This window comes from Hippoglossus stenolepis, chromosome 18 (assembly GCF_022539355.2).
Source record: "Hippoglossus stenolepis isolate QCI-W04-F060 chromosome 18, HSTE1.2, whole genome shotgun sequence".
Lineage (NCBI taxonomy): Eukaryota > Metazoa > Chordata > Actinopteri > Pleuronectiformes > Pleuronectidae > Hippoglossus > Hippoglossus stenolepis.
Window position 1 is genome coordinate 14,600,612 of NC_061500.1, and position 21,398 is coordinate 14,622,009.

The following is a 21,398-nucleotide window of genomic DNA, read 5'->3' on the forward strand; positions in this document are numbered from 1 at the left end:
TGCACTCTTTCCATCTTGATGACAGGTGCTGTGTCAGCTCCACACAGCTGATGTTGTGTTACAGTCCCCCTCACTATAGTTTGAAGGTCCCAAGGGAGAGGAGCACAAAATATATTAATATAATCTGCATGTAGGGAACACAATTATGGGTGACACTTTCAAACAGGGGGAAGTGGGAAACCAATATCAAATTATTATGAATACCTAAATTTCTGCTATGCCATCAAATCTGAAGATGCTGATGTATAGATTTATGGTCTAGATGCTCTGCGGTTCAGAGGTTATTCAGAGGTTAAATGGCATATTCAATATATAACTACTCTGGGTTTTCATAATCCAAAAAATACCAAAAAGCTTAGTTCGATGATGTTGTGGAGCAGCGTGGGATCATGGAAGTGGTTGAAGTTTAAGTTTACTTTAGTATCCCAGATGGGAAACTTTCAGTAAGGTACTCAGGACACACAAACACAAAGTGAAAAGAACAGCATAGATACACACAAAAAATACTTTACTCCTAATGCACCTGAACCACAAGAGAAATTCAAATTCACAGTGGAGGGGGAGGTTCTTGCAATCCCCAATAGACCTGGCCATATGGAGGACCTGCTGGTGTCAACATTGTTGGAAACACTTTGGATAATGCAAGTACACAAGTCATCAGAATATATAACATAGGTCTAGTCGGTTGTTTTCATTTTAATAAAGAATAGCTACATATTATATCTTAACAGGCTCCATTGTTACCCCATCAATAACACATAGTGAATAACTTCTAGATGCAGCACTTGTGTGGCTCCATGGAAAGCCATACTGGTTAACCACATTGGTTCAGACTGAAACTGAAACTATGGAAATAACAGCCATAAAGGTTTGTACAGACATGCAAGGGATGAACCCATACCACTTTTGTAACCTGTAAACCATATTGCATGAGTGTTGCAATTATAGGCTAAAAGAATCAAATGTAAAACCTCCGGTTTATCGGCCATATCAGCCTGAGGTCAGGCCTTTCATGTCTAAGTGTTCAATGGCCTCCATTTTATTAGGCCAATTGTTTTCAGCCATTAACACTTTTGCAAATGGCCTCTGTCTCAGATTCACATTTACACTGTTTGTATGAGAATGTGCATGTGTATGTGTGAGTGCACGTGCGTGTGCGCATGCACATTCCTGGCATGCCATGCAGACTCTCCATTGATGCGGCGGGTCCTTGTTCCCTGGCCTAACATGTAGGCATGGTAATAAAGAGAGGCAATTACAAACTGGGCCTGAAAGCCATGGTAATGGAGCTGGTCAGACAGCGATAAGCAGAGTGTGCATGAAAGTGAACAAACTCCATGTCATGCTTTCCCTATGGAGCGTCACTGTCCCTTTTAATCAGCCCCGAGCAGAGCGCAGAGAGCCACACTGTAATTAAGCCTGCTCTGCGGAGGATGAGTGGAGATCATCAAGAGAGAAAAGCCCAAAAGAATACTGGACACACACACGTACACACACAGTTTACAGAGTGTGTGTGTGTGTGTATCCTTAGAGAAAAGAACAGATGAACATGCAAGGTGAGCAAGAAAGCAAGACATAAACAGTGTGCAGGGGAAACAGAAACAAATAAATGATAAGGTACTGGGATGGTAAGTAAAGCATGCCAGGGATTTGAAAGATAATTAAAGAAATAAAATAAAGATAAGTTACAGAAAATAAAACATATATTGTGGCATTGTAATAGTCTAATTGTGTCAGTCTGCCTTTAAGAAACACTTTATATTCAGATTTATATAAATGTGAATACATATTGTTATGTGAATACATACTAAATAAATATAAAAAATTGGTAGCAGGATACATTCTGTACTTTTAGAAAAGTTAATGTGGTACGTTTACAGTACTTTTCTTGAGTAAATGTTTGTCTATTTATTTGTACTTTTACCCAAGTAAAATGTTGGAGTACTTCCTCCTCCACTGGTTGTATGTCCTGTACTCAGAATACGAACTGCCTCCAGCAGGTAGAAGCTACAAGATTCAAAATAAATACTGGAAGAGATACCTGAACTCTGAGTGCATTTAAATGTTTTAGTGAACTACCCCTCTAACGTCTGCTTATATTGTATATAATCCTTAGATATGGGAAGCAGGAGCTGTTATTCACATGAAACAATTTCTTCAACAACCCTGAGGTATTGTAAATACAAGCAGCACAAGGACTGAGTTTTTGGTCTGGGTTTGGAAGGGCTACAACATTAGAAATAAATCCTATAATAAAGCATATGGTAATTTGATGTTTCTCCTGGCTCTGTCACCTATAGCAAGCATTTCATTTTGGCAGCGACGTCTGTTTTCTCTTCAATATATTTAACCGGCCCTGATCTATGATCAAAGTCAGTGAATTTTTGAAAGATGACAGAAATGAGCTCAGTGCCAGATGGAGAAAATGCCCGCTCTACAATACTACCGCTCTCCTGACTGCTGTGAATTGGCCCGCTCCCATTTCATTCGAGCAGTTTTCTGAAACACTTCTTTTGGCCGTTTGAAAAGTGGACAGCTGATCGCCGGTGAATCACTGCATGTAGAACATTTATCAGTCGATTGTACAAAGTGGCTGAGCATCTGAGGGGCGCCTTGTGGCATAAATATTACAGCTTCCGAGCTGGAGACGTGCACACGCAGCCAGGAGAAGGGCAATAAAACCTCCCCGCCTACGGGTTCCAAGGAAACACACAGCGAACTGAGGGAACATCGGAGAATGGATGCTACCTTACAAAAGCCGTTCACCTCCTCCTCTCATCAATCCCTGCTGCATGAATCCCCCACGCTATAACATATTTTCTTCCTCATCAGATTCTGTAACGCTCCATATTTACCAGCTATGGATGCTAGTAAAAGCAACTCTGGAGTGTTTGTGTGTCTATGTTTAATCGTGCTTTCAAATGCCGTTAATGAAACACTTATTCCCTTTTCCTAAACAGGATTATATTTGAAGCACATGTTGCACCTGCCTGTTGGAAATCACTCTGCCAGATCCGCTTAAACTTGCAACAATGTGTGTGTGTGTGTGATTAAAAAAAAGCAGGAAGAGACCAAAGGAGTACGAGAGAAAGACATAGCATACGTGCATGTACTTGAGGACTGTAATGAGATCTGTAGAGAACTTCTCCAGAGAGGAACACTTCATGACAGTTTCTGTCTCCCCCCAAGCTCCACTGGGTTTCTCAGAGGGAACCACAGAGCCCCTTTAGCCTGTGCTCTTTGTGCTGAGGGGGAGAACTCATTACGGGAGCGCAGACACCAGAGTGCGCCATGGAAGTATTAGAGGGGACAGAAGGAGACAAGCTGTGTCCCATTTTTTCGGTTCAAGGTCAGGGCTTCGGGTTAAGAGGGTGCCCTCTTCTGGAGTCAAAAATAACCAGGCTCAAGTTAGCAAGAGCCTGACGCAAAGAAAGAAGCTAATGGCGCATCCAAGAAACCGTTATCATCAATAAATCATACTATATTATTATTATTATACAATTATTATTATTATTATTATTATCACTATTACTAATAGTGATAGAAAAAGTTTAACTTTAAAAACCAATGTTTCTCTGATGCCATTCGGCTGCTTGGCCGAGCTAACGTTAGCTCAGCTTGTTTTTAGGTTGGGACTTCTTCAGTGATCATGGTTCATGAGGTTTTTACAGAGAGCTGAATTATCCACTTTGTCCTCCTCTCCTGATCAAAAACACCCAATAATTAAAACCGACCCAATAATTGACATCAATTAACATTTCATACAGCAGTTTTATGTTAAAATCAGTGCCTCACTGATGCCCTTGGGTGGAAAAAGGATGAGGCCTGGTTGTTTGCTCAGACCTTTTCTCTGATAATGTAGGATCTAGAAGACCGATGACTAAAATCATTCATCCAGTAAAAGATTAACAGGTTTTTAAAAGTGATGGAGACTTAAAAGAGTAAGAAAGTATTCAGCTGGCTGTCCGGACAGCACCTGGATCTTATGGATCTTTCCCAACACCTGACGTTGGGGAATACCAAGTTTCTACAAGACTGAACTGTCCTTTGTCAAGTTCATTTTCCACGACCACAGAAAACAGCACGAGTATATCGACTCCTGCCCAAAACTGCCAACAATCATAGAACGATTCCAGACAAGCAACTGCTCTGTAGAGCCTTCGATGCAATCACAAGCCGATCCTGTAGGTTTCTTCTTTTATCAAATCAGACATTTCCTCGCTGAGGATTCTGCTTCATCTGGATTAGTGCGGCTCCTTTCATCGCAGACTACAACTCACTTACGATGCTAAAGACCTACATTTTCTTCAACTTATCATTTTCTTATCGTATCTCTGCCTTTATAGATCCCTTTCAGCAGCAGTCAACAGCCTGCTGCTCGTTGTTATCACTCAGTAAAAGAGTGTGATCCCAGAATTGTGTGGAGGCTCTATGGTTAAGTTTTCAGCTAATGGACTGGAACATACTTTGTGAAGCACACAGAGAAGACAATTGAGATATTCCCTGTGCGCAACATGTCAATTTCCACGGGAGGCCTTAAATTACATTAAACCATTTGCTCTTTCCCTTGGTTCGCTCTAAACAAACCCTGGAAAAACAAAGACAAATTAAATCCCTTCTTAGGAAAGAAGAGGGCTTCCAGGGCTGGCTACAGGGACGAAGTTAAGTTGTTCAGCAGGCGCTGGAAAGGAGAATTTAAGATAGAAATAAATTATAGACAAATTACAACAAAACAGTATGAAGGAGGTGCTGAGTGGGATGAGACGGATTACTGGCTACAAGACGCCATGCCAACCAGGAGAAGAGAACAAGAATATTGCGAATGACTTAAGCCTTTTTTTCCCCCCCAACAGGTTCAATGTGGAGACTGGGCCAGCTGATCCCACTCCCCAAGGTTGACAAGCTTATTGAGATCTCTCTACAACGAAGCGACTGATTACACTGCCGCTTCCCCACAGACTGTCACACCGGGGTTCACCTCTTCAAACTCAGACTGCCTCCTCCAGCGAGTCACGTCTCCGGATTGCCCACTTAACCATGGAGGGGGAAAAAAGGAATGTCTGCAGGAGTCTTTCAGGAGAACCACTGGAGGTCTGATGTGAGATGAAAGACCCGCTGGCGGATTTCCAGCAGAGAAAGTGGCGGTGGCACAATCGAATAGCTGGGGGGGGGGGTCATTATTAACAATAAATTGGACTGGCCTGAGAACACAGAATGATCAGGTCAGAGGAGACTGTGGCCTTTCGGCATGTTAGCTATCATCTCCTCACCTCTTGGCCAGAACTTGGACCATCACCTCTCTGCTCACTTCATTTTCTCATTCTCTTTACTTTACTTTGAGCCCCTGATTGTTGGTGACCCTGCGTTTCTACTTGCCCAGTTTCCGGCACGTGCTTGGTACACCTGACTGGCAAAATGCAGCAGGGGTGCGGGGAATTAGATTAGTTAAAATGTTATAGCGACACATTTTCAAATATAAATAAATTGTATTTTCAAGGATAAGTTAATTGCCTATGTCTTTGTCTTTTTTTATTTACAGGAATTTCTTATGGGGATACTTATATATTCATAGGAATTTGTCTTTTTTTCTTTCAGTGGATGTCTCTCCTCGCTAAGTCGATTCTCTTTTTCTTCGCCGAGCTATAATCTTGTCGTACGTGCAATGACAATAAAGGGAATCTAGCTATCTACATGACCTTAGCATGGGCCTGAAGGTAGCGCTGCTTTCAGGAAGGACAAGGCTGATATTGTCACTAAGCCTGACACAACAGCTCGAGGATACACGCACATCTTTTCTGGGTCTGTTACCCTCATACTCTGTGAGAAAAATATATTTAAAGTCAGGCTAAGGCTCATGTGAGGCTTTAACAGTCTCAGACAGGGAAATCAAGCAGGTGACTTTAAAAGTTACATCATTTTTTGTTTGACATTTTCTTGTGTTATTATGACTATAACTCAGAATGGCTCAGAAGGAGGGAGTTTTGCACTAAACCCACTTAAATGAATGTGTCAAATGCACACAGCTGAGGCATCATTATGTGTTTTATATGTATCTTAACTATTAGAATGAATTATTAAACAAAAAGAGGACTGTGGAATTCATTATCAGTGAGGACAGGAGGGGAATTACAGGCTTTTTCGGTATAAAGTACATAAGGACACGTGAGTATTCCTCAAAGAGAAAGTATAAAATAATACATCTATTTTTTTAACTCAACTGAATCTTGCATTAGCTCGGATAAAAGAAAATACACTTGTTTAGAAAGTAGCATAAATAAACTCAGGGACATGGCGCAGTAAAAAATTAAATGCTGGGAGTCTCGAGACCATCAGTGCTTTGGTTTCATTTTCCAAATAGAGATGCTAATCAACCATCTACAACACAAACATACTATTACAACTGACACGTGTACAACTTAATACAATCTAACAGCAGACAGGGAGCAAACAAGGAGCAGACTGCCAGCGGAGGCTAATGTAAACACCATCAGCTCTGTGTGACAGGAGCTGTGCCGCAGCTTGAGTTTGATTGCTGCTATCTTTATTACAATATCCAGCCTCTGATTGCTGCAGTATTCACAGAGGTGCACTTATCCTTAAATTATATTTAAAAACTGCAGCATACCTACCTGCAAAGTCGAAATAATAATATGTAATAATAAAAATAATATGTATTTCAGATAAAGTAATGGTGAAAAAATACAAAATCTGCATTCAGATGAAATCGCTCTATGAGTTTATATTTGTCTGTATATTTGGAGGTGTATGAATGTGAGTGTGCTTCTATAGCAGGTGTGGGAGGCTTTATTATAATCCATTATACCCACTTTGACATTTGAAAGCTACAGCTCTTAACAGCAAAGTGCTGTTGAAGGTCAAAGATGTTTCAACTCATAAATTTGTGGATACAAAAAAAATATGAACAAAAATTTTAATTCAAACTTAACTGTGCCATTAAGTAAGAAAATCGCTGAGCCAAAACCTGCAGGCTTCAGCGGTCCAAGCCATATGCATGCGGGGTACATCACACACACACACACACACACACACACACACACACACACACACACACACACACACACACACACACACACACACACACACACACACACACACACACACACACACACACATTCTCGTGAGGAAATACATCACCAACAAACCTCTACAACTTTTAATCTTCTAATGATAACAACAGTACTGTGATTTCACACTTTTCTCTTCATATATGTGCGCATTCAATTCCAAGCTATGCTCTGCGAGTTGTCCAGAGTATTAATAGTAATATAATTAGAAATAATCTTCGTTTCTAGAACAAATGTTCAAAACCCATGTTACACAGTGCTTCACATAACACAATACATTTAAAGCCAAAGTAGAACTATATACTTGCCCTGAGGTTGTATGTCCAAATTAAACTCAGTTCATCTTTGAGTCAAACTGAACATTTGTTTCAAATTTGAAGACGTTCCCTGGAGGTTTCCATGAGATATTGTGTTCACAAGAATGGGACGAGCGGACAAACAACCCGAAAAAATGATTTCTTCCCCTGCTGGCTGTCTCCGATGCAGCGACATAAAAATCCATGTCAAAAGGATGCATTTGTATTCATTTACATGCTTGATCTTCATGTGAGCATTTTGGTGCAATATCATTTGTACTCTACTTTGCCTTTGCCTCCCTCAGCAGCCCAGTTTTCTCATTGATTTCCATATTTTTCATTTCACTGGCTGGAGCTGCTTGTTTCCAGTAAGAAACCCTGGTTTTGGCATATTAGCACCCACTACCCACATACTGTACCTCCAGGCCATGGCCTCCACATATTGACTGCATCTATGTGCTCTGCGTGCTGTTTCCATAATCCACTTAGCTCTCCTTTCCCTGCTCCGACATGATCTCCGTTCCAGCAGGACCCCCCCTTTTCTGCCCCCTGGAGTCCAATAGTGGATCGTCGTCCTCACTTGAGTCAGAATATCAGACTGTAATGAACTTCATTTGCTGCAGAACGAAACCAATGTCCTCCTCTCTGCACTCACTTTACTTGTGGACCTGTTTTTGTTTGCCATGATCATTTTGGGTCCACGATGAATTTCTCTGATGAGTGTAAATTTGATTGTTGCTCCCGACTTGCGACTTTCCACCGCAGCACACATTTCATGTCACTCCGGGTCGAGTCGATCTGCTAAACGTATAAAGTGCAAAAATGGAAATGTAATGCTGCAGCTCTGTACCTGCCAGACCTACATGACAGCCAGCGCACGGGGGAGCTGGCTCATCACTACATTCATGTCCTGACATCGTGCAGGGACCATGACAGCACAGTCAGTGTGGGTGAGCCGCAGTCGCTACATGGGTATCCAGGACAGTGTTACTCTGCGAGGCTCGACATATATTGTAGCAAAGGAGCGAGTCAGGCAATGGGGAGAGTCAGATGCAGGGAAAAAAAACAAACATCACAACATCTATTGTTATGCACGGATTCAGGCAAAGACTTTGGTATTTTCCAGGGAGACTCAAGTTCAACGGTGGGGAAAAAAAAACTAAGATAGAAGGAAGAAAAGAAAGAAAGAAAAACATGTGCACAGACTCACAAACTGACAGCCGCATGCCTGCATCCTCGTACCTGACGACGAAGGAGTGCCACGGGGAGAGGCCGGGGTTGTGGTGGAGCACTGGTTGCGGTGAGAGGTCGGCGGACAGGTCGATTCCGGAGCCTTGGAGGTAGAGGGCGACGTGGTCGGGGAGCAGCTCGGGGGTCTCGGAGGTGAAGGTGATGGAGAGGAGCTGACCGTAGCTGTGATCATGGCGACCCAGGAATTTCTCTAATGGGGAGAAGGGGTGGGGTCAGATTATTGCTGAAGTCTGAACCAACTCAACATCAGCCAAATAAAAAAATGAAAGTACGACTTTATTCTTGTATTATTAGGACATTCTTTTAAATTACGGCTTCCTTCTTGTGATATTGTGACATTCTTTTTTTTAATTAGAAAAAGAAATTATACTGATCTTTTTCTTTCCAATATGGCCCTAATATTTCGTCGTGATTTCCCATACTACATTCCTCAAAACAATATTGTTAGATTATCTCGTAGATTCAATTTCTAGTTGCTGGCAGTCACATTTGCAGACTACGCTCCAACAACTTTGGCTCGATGAAATAAAGAAGGTTTGGCTCCTTCTAGCTCCTATGTACTGGACACATATGTGATATAACGCCTATTTAATGGCCTGATAACAGTCCAGTGGAACTGTATGTATGCAAGTGTGTTGGGGTTGAAGCTGAATTAGTATTTATTCAGAAATTAGAATTTAGAAATATTCTCCCTGCTTCTTTCTCTTCCACTCTCTCTGTATGCGTTTCTTGAATTCACACGGAGCACTGCTAGAGTCTAAGTGTAATTACCCACCCACTCATCTCTGCCTCATTACAGCACATTAACAGGACTTCAAAGATTCCCCCCACCCACACATGCTCCCTGTTCCCAACCCCCCCGAAAAGGAAAATCACAAGTTGTACTTTTCAAAAAAAAATAAAAAATGACACAGAAGTCTCTGCCGCCCTCAGTGTGAAAACATGGGACAACATTATTGCAGGGGGCATCAATTGTGCTCTGAGAAAAGTGAACAGATTAGAACTATAATGACTTCGCTGGCTGCCAGCTCTGGGTGAGTGAGTGAGGGTGCAGAAACTGACAGGGTGCATGCTTGGTTGCCACCTTGTTTTGGAGTGTAATCGCTTGTGAAGTTCATCCTGAGCTCCTCTGGGGGCCGGGAGGGTGATTTTTGCTTGGCGAGCGGCCTCCTGCGCCATTCGGAGCAATTCAAACTGTCATCTGATCGTCTAATATCTGCTCAACCATCAGCCCCCTCTTATCCTCTCTGCTCTTTCTATTTGACCTGCACCGCTGTTGTGAGGACCCAGGGTTATGAAACTGAATTGAGCTTGTTGGCTGCTCTTGGTAATGTATTACTCAGTGATGTGTTAAAGTTATGAGTTGTTACTTTTTAAATTAAAATGCAATTAAATTAGTATTTCAATGAAGTCTTTCTTTCATCATTTCATGAATTTCACAGTCCAGTACATAATCCCATTTTCTCCACCAATCACTTAATGTGCTTATTATACATTATATATACACATCATATTGTTTAATTAGTATTCCCACTGTATCATTCATCTGCTTTCGCAGCTGCAGTGACTTAAAAGCTTTTTTCTAAATGAGAAGTGACACATACTGTGTCCATTTCCTTTCTATTAAGCTGCGAGTCAAACACCAGCTGTTTCAGCTTCATTTTTACAACATGAAACGACACATCCCGCTTTCATCACAGCTTTTAAACCATTTCAATTTCACTGTGGGGAGAACACAAATGATTGAAGAGCAAGAAAGTTATTTATCATTGGGCTGTGGGATCAGTATTTGAGCTGAAAGGGGAAATGCTTCAATTACACGCCGAATCAATAGCACTTTCTATTCTTAGTCCAATAAGACATCATTCATGTCAGTGCGACTTGAGAATCAATAGCAATAGATAATTACAGCCAATCAGATGCAGGGAAGTGGTTCGCCAGCAACCAATCATCACTGGTGAGGACGAAACAGTTTCTCAGGGAAATTTCAGAATCGATACATATTGATGACAAGGAATAAAATATATAAATAAATCAGGAAGAGAAACACGGATTCAATTCACTCACAGACAGGAACGCTTTAAATGAGCCCTTTCCTATCTAAACATCTTAAACAGTGGAAAAACAACCAATAGAGGGCGAGAGTTCTAAATGAGATGAGTGATCAATACGAGTCTGACACCACCACTCTAACCAGGACCAATTTACACCCAAACATAAATGACTCAATAGGATGTGGTGATCGGAGATAAACAATGTGTTTATTTCACGACTGCTACAGAAGATGATTAACATTAGCTGCACTGGTTGATGTAGTTATATAAAGAAAGGTGCAGCTGGATAACTAGCTTAACCACAGACTTTACATTAAGATGGACGATGTGAAAAGTGAAGCCAAAGCGTCTCAATCACCACCTGGTGCCTGGCTGCAGTATAGGTTATAAATCCTGCCTCCTCCATGTCAGTGGATGGGACATGGACCAAAACTAAAAAGTCAAAGCACACATCATATACATTTTTTTTCAAGGAGGTTTTCTGTCATTTAGGGTACTTCTTCTCAAACTGATGTATGTCCAAGTGGTTAGTTTGGTTTAACTTAGTTCTTTGATGCTATAAAAATGGGGAGAAATGTCATGATTGACTGGCTCACGATTGGTCGAAGGCATGTATCAGTGGCTCCAAATGTGCAAGATGGCAGTGTTTATACCCTGGACATTTTGGCTTAATTTCTGGATAGTGGCAAGAGATCAGTGTGTTCAAGAAATAAAATGGAAAATTGTTAATTGTGTTAATGTCCACCAAAATCTTAAAAAATTTAAAAACTAATAAACAGACATTTGAGCACTGGAAAAACAAATAGATGAATTACATCGTGAAATAGGGTTTTATTTATTTGATAAAAAATAACATAAACAAAGCTCGATATAAAGGAGTGACATTAAGATGAATATTTTTTTCTTATTTATCTAACAGATTTTTTTATTGCTTATATTTTTAACGCATCTGATCTAATTGCCTTTTGTCAGTTTCCAAGCTCCATGCAGTACCCTTTTGCAACCTTTTTGTAAAACCTGGACATCATCTCCGTACTCTTGTCCCTCTGCTGTTTATTTGCCATTAAATAAAATGTGGCCACTCCAGTCAGTCATTCGCACACTCGCACACACACGCACACGCACACGCACACACACACACACACACGCTCTTTAAGATGCACTCTGATGTAGAATAGCATCTGCCCCTAGATGATCATTGTTGCATTAACTTTATAAATGAGAACAGTCTCAGCGGAGCCACCTTTTTTTTTTTTTGTGAGCAATTACCTATATTTGGGCAGTGACGCACTGTAATAGTGAGTAATGTAAGAACTCATGTCCACAGAAAATAAAAGTCAACGAATATTACTTTTGAAATGATTAATCGGAAATATACACCGCACATTCCTTGCATAACGGTGGGTAATGAGCCCAGTAATGCTATTGTGTGACTAAGCTAATATTCTCCCATAAAGTGCACCCTTACAATTGTGAGTGGTTATGTTTCAGGTATACCCTGCCGGCCATTACTCTGCTGGGGTCAGTGTGGCATCCTGGGTATTCTCCCTCTGCCTCTGATGATAGAGGCACCAAAGCAATAATTACTCACAACCTTAATAGACCATCCAAGAACGGCCCCACTGGCGGGCGCCTCTCCAAAGCAATGAATCACGATGAAAACACAATGAAAGGATTATTCATGTGTAAGTGATCAAAATGTCCGTTTATTGCCACGGATTTATATTCATTATTTTATCTCACATGACAAATAGGAGGGAATTAAAAAGTTTAGCCTTCTCTAAATACCACAGAGTACAAGCTCCGTATATGTGAGAACACTGTATATTTTTTTCTCCAATCATAATGCAGAGATTCAATTTCACTTTGTAACATTCAACGCACTGCTGGACCATTTGTCAACTAATTGAGCTACCATCATTTTTAAATGTGAACTATCATATACATTCACTAAAATACGCATATTTGCCTCTCTTGCAAAAATTAGAATCATTTGAAATTTATTTCTGAGTAGGATCAATGGAGAGCCTACGCCGTCACCTATGCCGTCACCTATGCCGTCACCTATGCCGTCACCTATGCCGTCACCTATGCCGTCACCTATGCCGTCACCTATGCCCTAACCTACGCCGCAACCTATGCTGTAACCTACATGCAGGCATGCCCTCTTGACTCATCAGTAAAGTAAGCCAGTAGTGCTACATCATTTGGCTACGGAAAAATATATTGGCATCATTTCTATACTTTGGCTTTTATACAGGTTAAGTTCCTAACAGAATATATATTTATTTGTTAGCTTTGGAGGTGCTGGTAGGTGGATTTAATAGCTTTTGATAGAGCCAAGCTTGCAGTGCTCATCCCCCTCGTATGAGTTTGGTATTTTCAAATATGTTCAAGTTATATTTTTTTGTCAAAACAGAAAACATTGTCTGGTTTCAGCGTCTCCAGTATGAGGATTTGATGTTGGTTGTCGGTTTTATATCCTTGGGGACAAAACAAGCTGTTTTAAGATGTCAACATAGGCATGGGATCTAAAGAAATTATCGGCAGATTATTCGACAATAGAAATTAAGTATTACAGCCCTGTGCTCCTCCAAATAAAAGCTGCATATATTTCAGTCAACATATTGAAAAAAACAGAATGGAAATAAAGCACAACTTCAGCCTGCGCCACTCTTTTTCCATTTTGTCTATATGAGTCTGTCAGAATGATGTGAAGTCCACTGACTGTGCTGCCGTTGACATTCTGCCAGGAACACATAAAGCCACCATCACAACAAGTGATAGATGCCCGAATAACTTTGGGGGAATGGCGGAGGAGCTCACGATCAATCAGGGGACTTAGACTTTCCTCCAAACAAATTAAATCAACTCCGTTTCAATTAAATCACTGCCGCCTTGCACAAACACTGAGTCCCACTGAGGCTCTAACATCGACCACCATGCAGACAATCTGGAGAGAAAGGCTGGACGGACAAACTTTAAACTTTTAAACATGGCCAGTACTGTCAGGACACAGAGTCCAATACTAAACTACACTGCCTGCAGTCGCATTATGGGTGACCCAAAACATGATTACATAAAAGGAAGATCGTTTTTATTTATATTCAAGGGAACTGCTAATGCAGGCTGACACACATGCACATTCAATACAGCTGTGAAACTGGCGATTACATATTTCTGTTCTTTAGTTGAAGTAACAGGGAACAAATTGGAGTGTGGAGAAGAGTGAACCCGGGGTCGAGTGGAAGCAGAGAACGACACAGCAGACTGGTCTCGTCTCGGCTCTGAGGGTTCTTATCCAACAAGCACGAAAGAGGTTCGGCACAAATGTAAATGAAGTAGTCGTACTGCTATTTTCATTTAAGTGTTTAGATCAAAAATAGAACTGCATTAAAATACAAGGTGCTAATTCTGTGGTCTGAACTTGAAAAAGAATGCTATTTGTCGGTCTTAACCATAGACTGTGTGTAGAAATGGACATACAAACGGGGTCTTGAGGTCACTTCAAATCAAGATAGCGCTGGTCAAAATGGAAAGGCTTGTCCCCAATGGTTTTCACCTAATCTGATCAGCAACCTCGTACCTTTAATGAAATTGCTTGTCAGATTGTCCAACAACACCTAACACTTTTCTGACAGTGTTTGAATTTGAGTACAACACGTTGAATGAGGATTGCAGTTGAACTTTGCCCAAATTATTTATTGGATACGGCCAAAGCAAAAAACGTAGAAGACAGAAAGATCTTGGCGATACGTTGGGGAGGTAGTGTCACAGGCTATTCACCAGTGAGTGCGGCCATTCGGAATGGGTACCAACATTTTTAATTTAAAATGTGCTGGGATGACACATCACCCCTCACTCATACCGAACTCCTTTCTCTCCCACACGAGCTGCACTCAAGCACTCGATTCAAATCAATCTTCATTTGCAACTCAATTCAGTTCCATTTGTACTGAGTCAAATCACATACTATCTCAAGGTAGTTTCCAGAGCAGGTTGAGACCTTACAGTATGATAGAGGGAAACCCAACAGTGACAGAGGAGAGAAAAGAAAACTCCCTCCAACCTCCGACAGACCCATGCTCAGGGTTATCTGCTTTTACCAGCTGCGTTAAAAGGACAATAAAAAGTGGAGAAAGGGGAGAAGCAGAGGGGAGTTGTACGTAGCACTATAGCACCGTCGGATTAGTTCTTATAATGACAATAATATCAATGCAGTGGGTGTAGGGGACCAATTAATAATATTAATAAGTAATTTTCCAAGTCAGGTGATGCTTTGTACTCCACTTTTCCTAATTTTACTCTCTTCCCTACCTCGCTATTTCTATGTCTTGGCTCAGTTCTTTGATTTCGCTTTGCCGCAGCGCCTTTCTGTTTTGCTTATTCTTCCAGATGACAAGGCCTCCAGACTGGATTACACGCAGACCCGGGTGCAGGTAGCGTTCAGGTTGTGTGAAGCTACAATTGCCGCTTGAATCGGAGTGACAGGTCGCCTGGAGCTGCTCTCACGGATCTTTGCTCTTCTTTCTCCCTTCCACTCCTCAGCTGAACACAAGAGCAGCCATATGCTGCTCTCTTGCCTTCTACTAGAGAGTGATCTCATTAAAATTCTGTCTATCTCTCCCTCCTTTTCTCTTCTAACCTCTTTTTTTTTTGGTATAATTCAGCCTCCCTGCTGCTCCGGGCAAGGCAGGTTGGCCTGTGCTGCAGATACGAAAAAGGATCAATGCTGCAAGCTTCTCAACAGATGGCTGCAAGGACTTATGTTAGATGATGTCCCCTTCAGCATGAAGCACTGCTCGGCCAAGAGAGCCCCGGTTACTGTCCAGCAGATTCAAGGGGTGACCACAGTTGCTGGAGGCAGGTCAAAGCAACTGTTTAGGGAGGTACTTCATGTTTGTCTATGATAGTTCCTGGCAGCTGCGCTCAAGTGTTCAGCCTGTTGAGTCACTGGAGGGGCTTGAACTCAGCCAGTGTCAACTATCAAGCAGATGTCCAGGATCAGGAAGGAGACAAGTGGTGATGCACATGTTTCAGAGGAGGAGTGTTCCTAAGTGCACACACACATACACATCCACACATAACTATGTACTAGCGATAAGAAGCTCAATGTTTTTTATGACCCCCAACCACCTCATCCATTATGAGAGCCAGCCCACACCACCTGACCCGCATAAATATGCATTAATCTACAACCTCAACCCAACAGACTACACCCCCGCTGCAAGACGCTTTGACCATAATTATGACATTTCTAATTCTACAATTATATTTCATCCAGTTTAGTTTCCATCTTCCCTCTCTCTCCCTGTTTTCTTTTTATGCCTGTACATTAAAGTAATAGTCCTCACAATACACAGGCCTGCAAGCGGGGGCCATTTTAAGTTACATGACCTTGAATTATGTAACCATGGCAGCTGAATGCAATCCAGTGACATTACACCAAACATCTATTGGAAAATCTATATTGGACCACAATTGCTAATTGATGAAAGAGTAACTGATGAGCCAGGACAAGACAGGCTCATTATAAGTCACTTTTTTACCCTCCCTGCACAAAACCCAGAGTAGGTTCTAGAAAACTGGCGTGAACCCAGTCCAACTCACTGGTCAACATGGAGTTAAGAGTCAACTCAAGCATCACAGCTACGGACAGATATGTACTATCAGTAGTGTTGTAGGGAAAATAGAGGGAAGGATTACTAAAAATGTAAAGTACCTTGTGCAGTGCCTGTTCTAAACCTGCCTGGCCTGTGGTGATGCTAGTTGCAGTTGCAGTTGTTGTTCTCTCTGAAATTGTTAATGTGACCTATGATCAATCAGATTGTGTTTTTGGCACAGACTTTAAAGTCAATGTTTGCTTTATTTATACTGATCACATGTGTGGTTTACATAAAAGTTTGAATTATTTACTAAACTGGTGTTATTTTTTTTTATACATTCCTTGTCGGCTATTTCAAAAGTATGTTAAGCAATTGACACAATCTTCAGACCAAAGTTCACAACTCTCTAAAATAAAAGCTCAATAACTCCACTTGGTATAAAGCTTTGCAGCGACAAAATCATGTGCTTTTATTTTGTATAAAAATTGTTAGATAGGAAGGGATTCCATGAATGTGGTTTCAATGATTGAGAGCCACACCCGCGACATCCGTGAATGTCTGTGTGAGTCAGATCTGGAGAGATAAAATATTCAAGTGATCCATTATCTGGTGGGATTTCAGGAATTAGTATATAGATTGAATTACTTCATGTAACGAAAAGGAGGGCACAATTCTGATGTCCTGGCACAAATACTGTGTTGGCACCGTGTTCTTGAGTTGAATTCTTTGTCCCTCTCTTTTTTTTCATGCTGTCTGGCCCTCTCTCTGTCTGGTCCATCAACTCCTTGTCAAACACAGTTGAGAATCTGTGATGTCTTGTCCTTTTCCAAGGACCAACTAATATCTCTGAAGCCAGGTGAGCCACTCAGAACCCAAACACTTCTCTCTAATGCTTCATCAGTTCAATAAAAAAAAGAAAAAAAATCATCCAGATTGAATCCTGTCTCCTGTGTGGCAGTTTAAGCCAGAGAAAAACTATGGTGACAAATACTGTACGTTCACAGGAATCACAGAAATTGCAGCTTGTATGATGTTTGACATTGACTTGTCACTCAGAATTATCTCTTACTTTGTTGAAGACACACAGTGAAGGGATTTCAGCGCAAATCAAAAGTGAAAAAGAGCAGAGGCAGCGGCTGAGTGAGAGAGAGAATTCCAGAGCTACTTCCAAAAGCCTGTGCCGCTCTGGTCTAATCTTTAAAGTAACTATACACATGCACCGCTACGAAAAAAGAAAGGCGAGAGAAAATGAGATCATTAATAGGGATGGCAAGGCAATAGATTTGTGCTTTTATTACGTGGCGAAAACAACATAAACAAGCACTGGGCGAAGTAGATAAGCAGGCTGCCACAAAGCTGTTCTTGGCCAGTTGGGCCACTAATCTGTGTGGCCTACAGAGACGTCACTGTGGACTGAGTGAAGAAGAAAGCGACTTTAAAAAACACTATTAGCTATGTGCATTTCTAATTACACATATATATGGGGGAGGATGCAAGTACTCATTATGGACTTACTTGTGCCTCGTGTATACAAACACCGGACAAAAATAAAACAGTCACACTTGCACATTCACAGCGGATGCATTTAGAATGATGTTTTTATAATTTATGCCTGACCACCAGGGTTTGTCACATCTTTCAGCTGCGAGCATTTCATCGTTCTAAAAAAAAAGACAGAAAAAAAGAAGACGTCTCCAAATGGAGTCGTTCTCTGTGATTGTGCGTTTTGGGCATTAAACCTCCAAGATGTGGAGTTAATGGGATTGCTCCTCTTTCGCTTCGGGCTATGGACAACTCCGGGCCTGGAGGGGCTGTGAGTTGATGTCTAGAACCGACTTAGCAGAGACAAGAGGAGACCAAGCCAATTTTCCCTTTGTTGCCTCTCCAGCATGGCCGAGACATCCAATTCCATCAGGCCTTTAGCTGCTGGGGCAGCTGATAGAAATGAGCCCTAAGTCCTGTAGCTGGGCCAACTTATTCCCTTATCTTCTAATGGCTCTGATAAGGGCTTGGAAGGAATGGTGTCAGAATAACCGCCGTATGACCCACTGCCAAAGAACCTGATTAATCTCACTAAGGAACAACAGGAACAAGCTATGGGTATTACAGATGCTCCACTAACACTAATATAATTCCCACATTTGCCATGGGTGCAACAAGAGAAAGATTTATTATTAACTAACCCTGGAAAACACACACTCACTCACACACCCTCACCTCGGTTGACCCAACCTGAGGTGACTATCTGTCCTCGTGTGTGAATTTAAATGTCTTGTATTCTCCATTGTGACTCACCAGGAGCTTTGTAGAAACCGATGTCTTCCTCGCTAAGAGGCAGCAGGTAGACTTCTCCTTCCTTCCACAGCAGGGGGTACTCTTGTCCCAGAGAGAACTCTCCCAACCAGCCATCTTGATCTGGAGAGTCATAGTAGACATTTCAAAACACGAACATCCTATTCTCCTCTGCCTCAGAGAAGATCAGGATGTTTTATGTTTTAGTTTTGTTCCTTTTGCTAGTTAATAGGAATAACTATTGGATGGATTAGCAATGAACATTGTGGAAGGATGCAGTATAAATCAGGAAAGAACCCATTACATTTTGAAGTGGCTCTGAATACATATGGCAGATCCAAGAATTTAGTTTCAATTTCTCTGCAGCGTTTCCCACAGTATTCATTCAACCAGTGCCGATAGAGGGGAAGCAAGCACATTAACGTCCCTTTCATGTAAAATGATTCCAGATGGGAGATAAACAGACTAAAGGGTGAAAGAGAAATTCTCGATTGAGAGAGAACTGTATTGCAACTGCAGCTGAAACTATGCTGTCTGACTGTCTGCATGGATGGGAACAACTTTGGGGCAATAGCATTGCACACAGCTATTCAATTCAGCAATTGGAGCAAACCACCAAGTTAGAGTTCTCTTATGTTATTATAAGAAGTGCAAAACATTTTTGTCGGTTGGTTCATTACGAAACTGTGGCACGGCAGATTAAAACATTTTGGGCTGCCACAGTCTAGACCATTTTTGATATGGCGAGATAGGGAATTACCCTAAGCTGAGGCATGTGCTCTCCAAATGTCCTGGTAGTGTTGTTATTGGTTGTAATTATCCCTGATTTAGCGGCAGCAAAATACATTTTAGTTAAGGAAAATGAAGAGGATGAGGATTCAGAGATAATATTACTGGTCTGATTGACTTCAACGGATAATCTTGTTAATTAGAGAACCTTATTAATGGCTGCAGCTTGAGAGAATACCTTCCATAAAGTCAGAAGTGATGTTGACAGCAGCAAAGTGACTGGACGACGTGCAGGCCAGCGAGTGGCCAAAGCAGAAACAAGGCTGGCAGCCCGCTGGGTTTTCTTGTTGTAGGTTGAAAAAGCCTGGCTTGCATCTGTGGACACACACACACATATACACACCTAATGCATAAAATGTTATTAACACGCTAATGCTGCACACTCTCCTCGGTGCAGCTATAAACCACACCCTCGGTGTAATGTTATTCTTACTAATCTCTTTAAGTTGTTCTCACTGCAGCAGCAGTGGAGGCTGGTCCCCAGAGCAGTAATAAGGAAAAAAGAGCCAAATGGAGCTCTGCCGCACAGACCCTGACCTCTGACCCACAGTCGCTAACCGGTACATGGGTGGGAGAGGAACACTGCTAAAAATCAGGAAATACACAAGTCACATTACACAGGAGAGGGGCCTGCCCAACGAGCCATGAAATCAGGAAAAAAAAAAGTCAACAAACAGGGAGCACAGAATTATTCAATAGTTGCAGACCTGGGGCTGTGTGCATTGCCAATGTCCCAGTGAGTTTATCTTGTATCCCAGAGGAGCAAGATAGAAACACACAGGGAGAAGCAGAGACCCGGCTGCTGACATATTGTAACTGTCATATTCGAGGAGTCCAAATGACAGATAGCCCCAAAACCACATTTTTACCAAAGCTTTTTTGTAAAGTATTCTCCTGCAAATCTGATGTGCCGACCCATCTGCTGTAATTTAGTTTATTTATATAATTACATTACTATTGATTTTAATGTAATGTAGATGCTATATTTATTTAATCAATATGTTGAACAGCCATTAATATTAATAATTACTATTATGTTCATAAACCAGTGAATGACTAACATTCTTCTGTGCTGCAGGAATTCAACAGTTGCCTAGGTAACCACGCGTCATGCGTCATGCAAGCAAAAAGCTTATAACACACCTGTCACAGCTCTGCCCCTCCACGTTGGACTTGCAGTGACAACGTCCATCCAGAGGAGAGCAGACGTCCACAGTCCCAGTGGGGTTACACTCACACGGCCTGCAGACAAAAGGGGATGTGAAGATGGCAGATTTCTATCCAAGACACTTTACAGACATTTGTATATGGGCGGTTGACAAACAGGAACCAAGAATGTTGAAGACAAGTACATTTTGATGTGTTGACTTCACCGATTTCCATAAGTATATTCTCAATTTGCTTGCTACAAAGCATTTCTCTGCAACCAGTAGGGTGTCTTGCTCAAGAACACTTCAACAACAAGGATACTTGTCCTGAGGCTCAAACCCGGGGCGACCCCGGTGACTAGCCGACCCTGTACACATGCTTTTTGCCATGGCTGCGCTCGTTCATAAAGCACAACAAGTGTTCGTGGAACAAATCATCAACGCTGAAATGCTTGGTAGCACACAATCCATCATACCAAATTTAAAGGCTGTGCCAACAACCTTGATAAAAGCAAGTGAGTAGGTGTACGGGTCAGCTGTGTCTTGGATCGTGTCAAACTGGGTTTGATCACCTTCATTGATTGATTACTTTTGTTTGGAAATGTAACACAGGATCTATTTTTAATGAGGCGCTATTACAAATAATTCAATTATCCCAGGGCAAGCTGTCTCTGCTTGTTTCTGCTCCACTGGTCTGAGTAATTCACAACTCAACAGCCTGATGTTGCTGCATGAATGAAAGAAAGGTGTGTGCATGTGTGTTGCATGTGTGCATGCATACATGTGTGTATTGCGAGAATAATTATGAGTAAATTCAAGGCTCAAATCTAAAATTAAACTATGTATTTATAATCTTGTGATTGCCAACCTTGTGATA

At 41.6% G+C, this 21,398-nt stretch overlaps 1 protein-coding gene across 1 annotated transcript in view; it reads right to left on the reverse strand.

Annotated features, from left to right (window-relative positions):
• lamc3 (laminin, gamma 3) overlaps positions 1–21,398 on the reverse strand; it is a 99,165-nt gene that overhangs the window by 34,947 nt on the left and 42,820 nt on the right. The window contains exons 7-10 of the mRNA XM_035141640.2: positions 20,517–20,615; positions 19,552–19,688; positions 18,588–18,707; positions 8,624–8,822 (exon numbers count right to left, since the gene is read on the reverse strand). Coding sequence (XP_034997531.2) covers positions 8,624–8,822; positions 18,588–18,707; positions 19,552–19,688; positions 20,517–20,615 — 555 coding nt within the window. The remainder of the gene's footprint in view (positions 1–8,623; positions 8,823–18,587; positions 18,708–19,551; positions 19,689–20,516; positions 20,616–21,398) is intronic.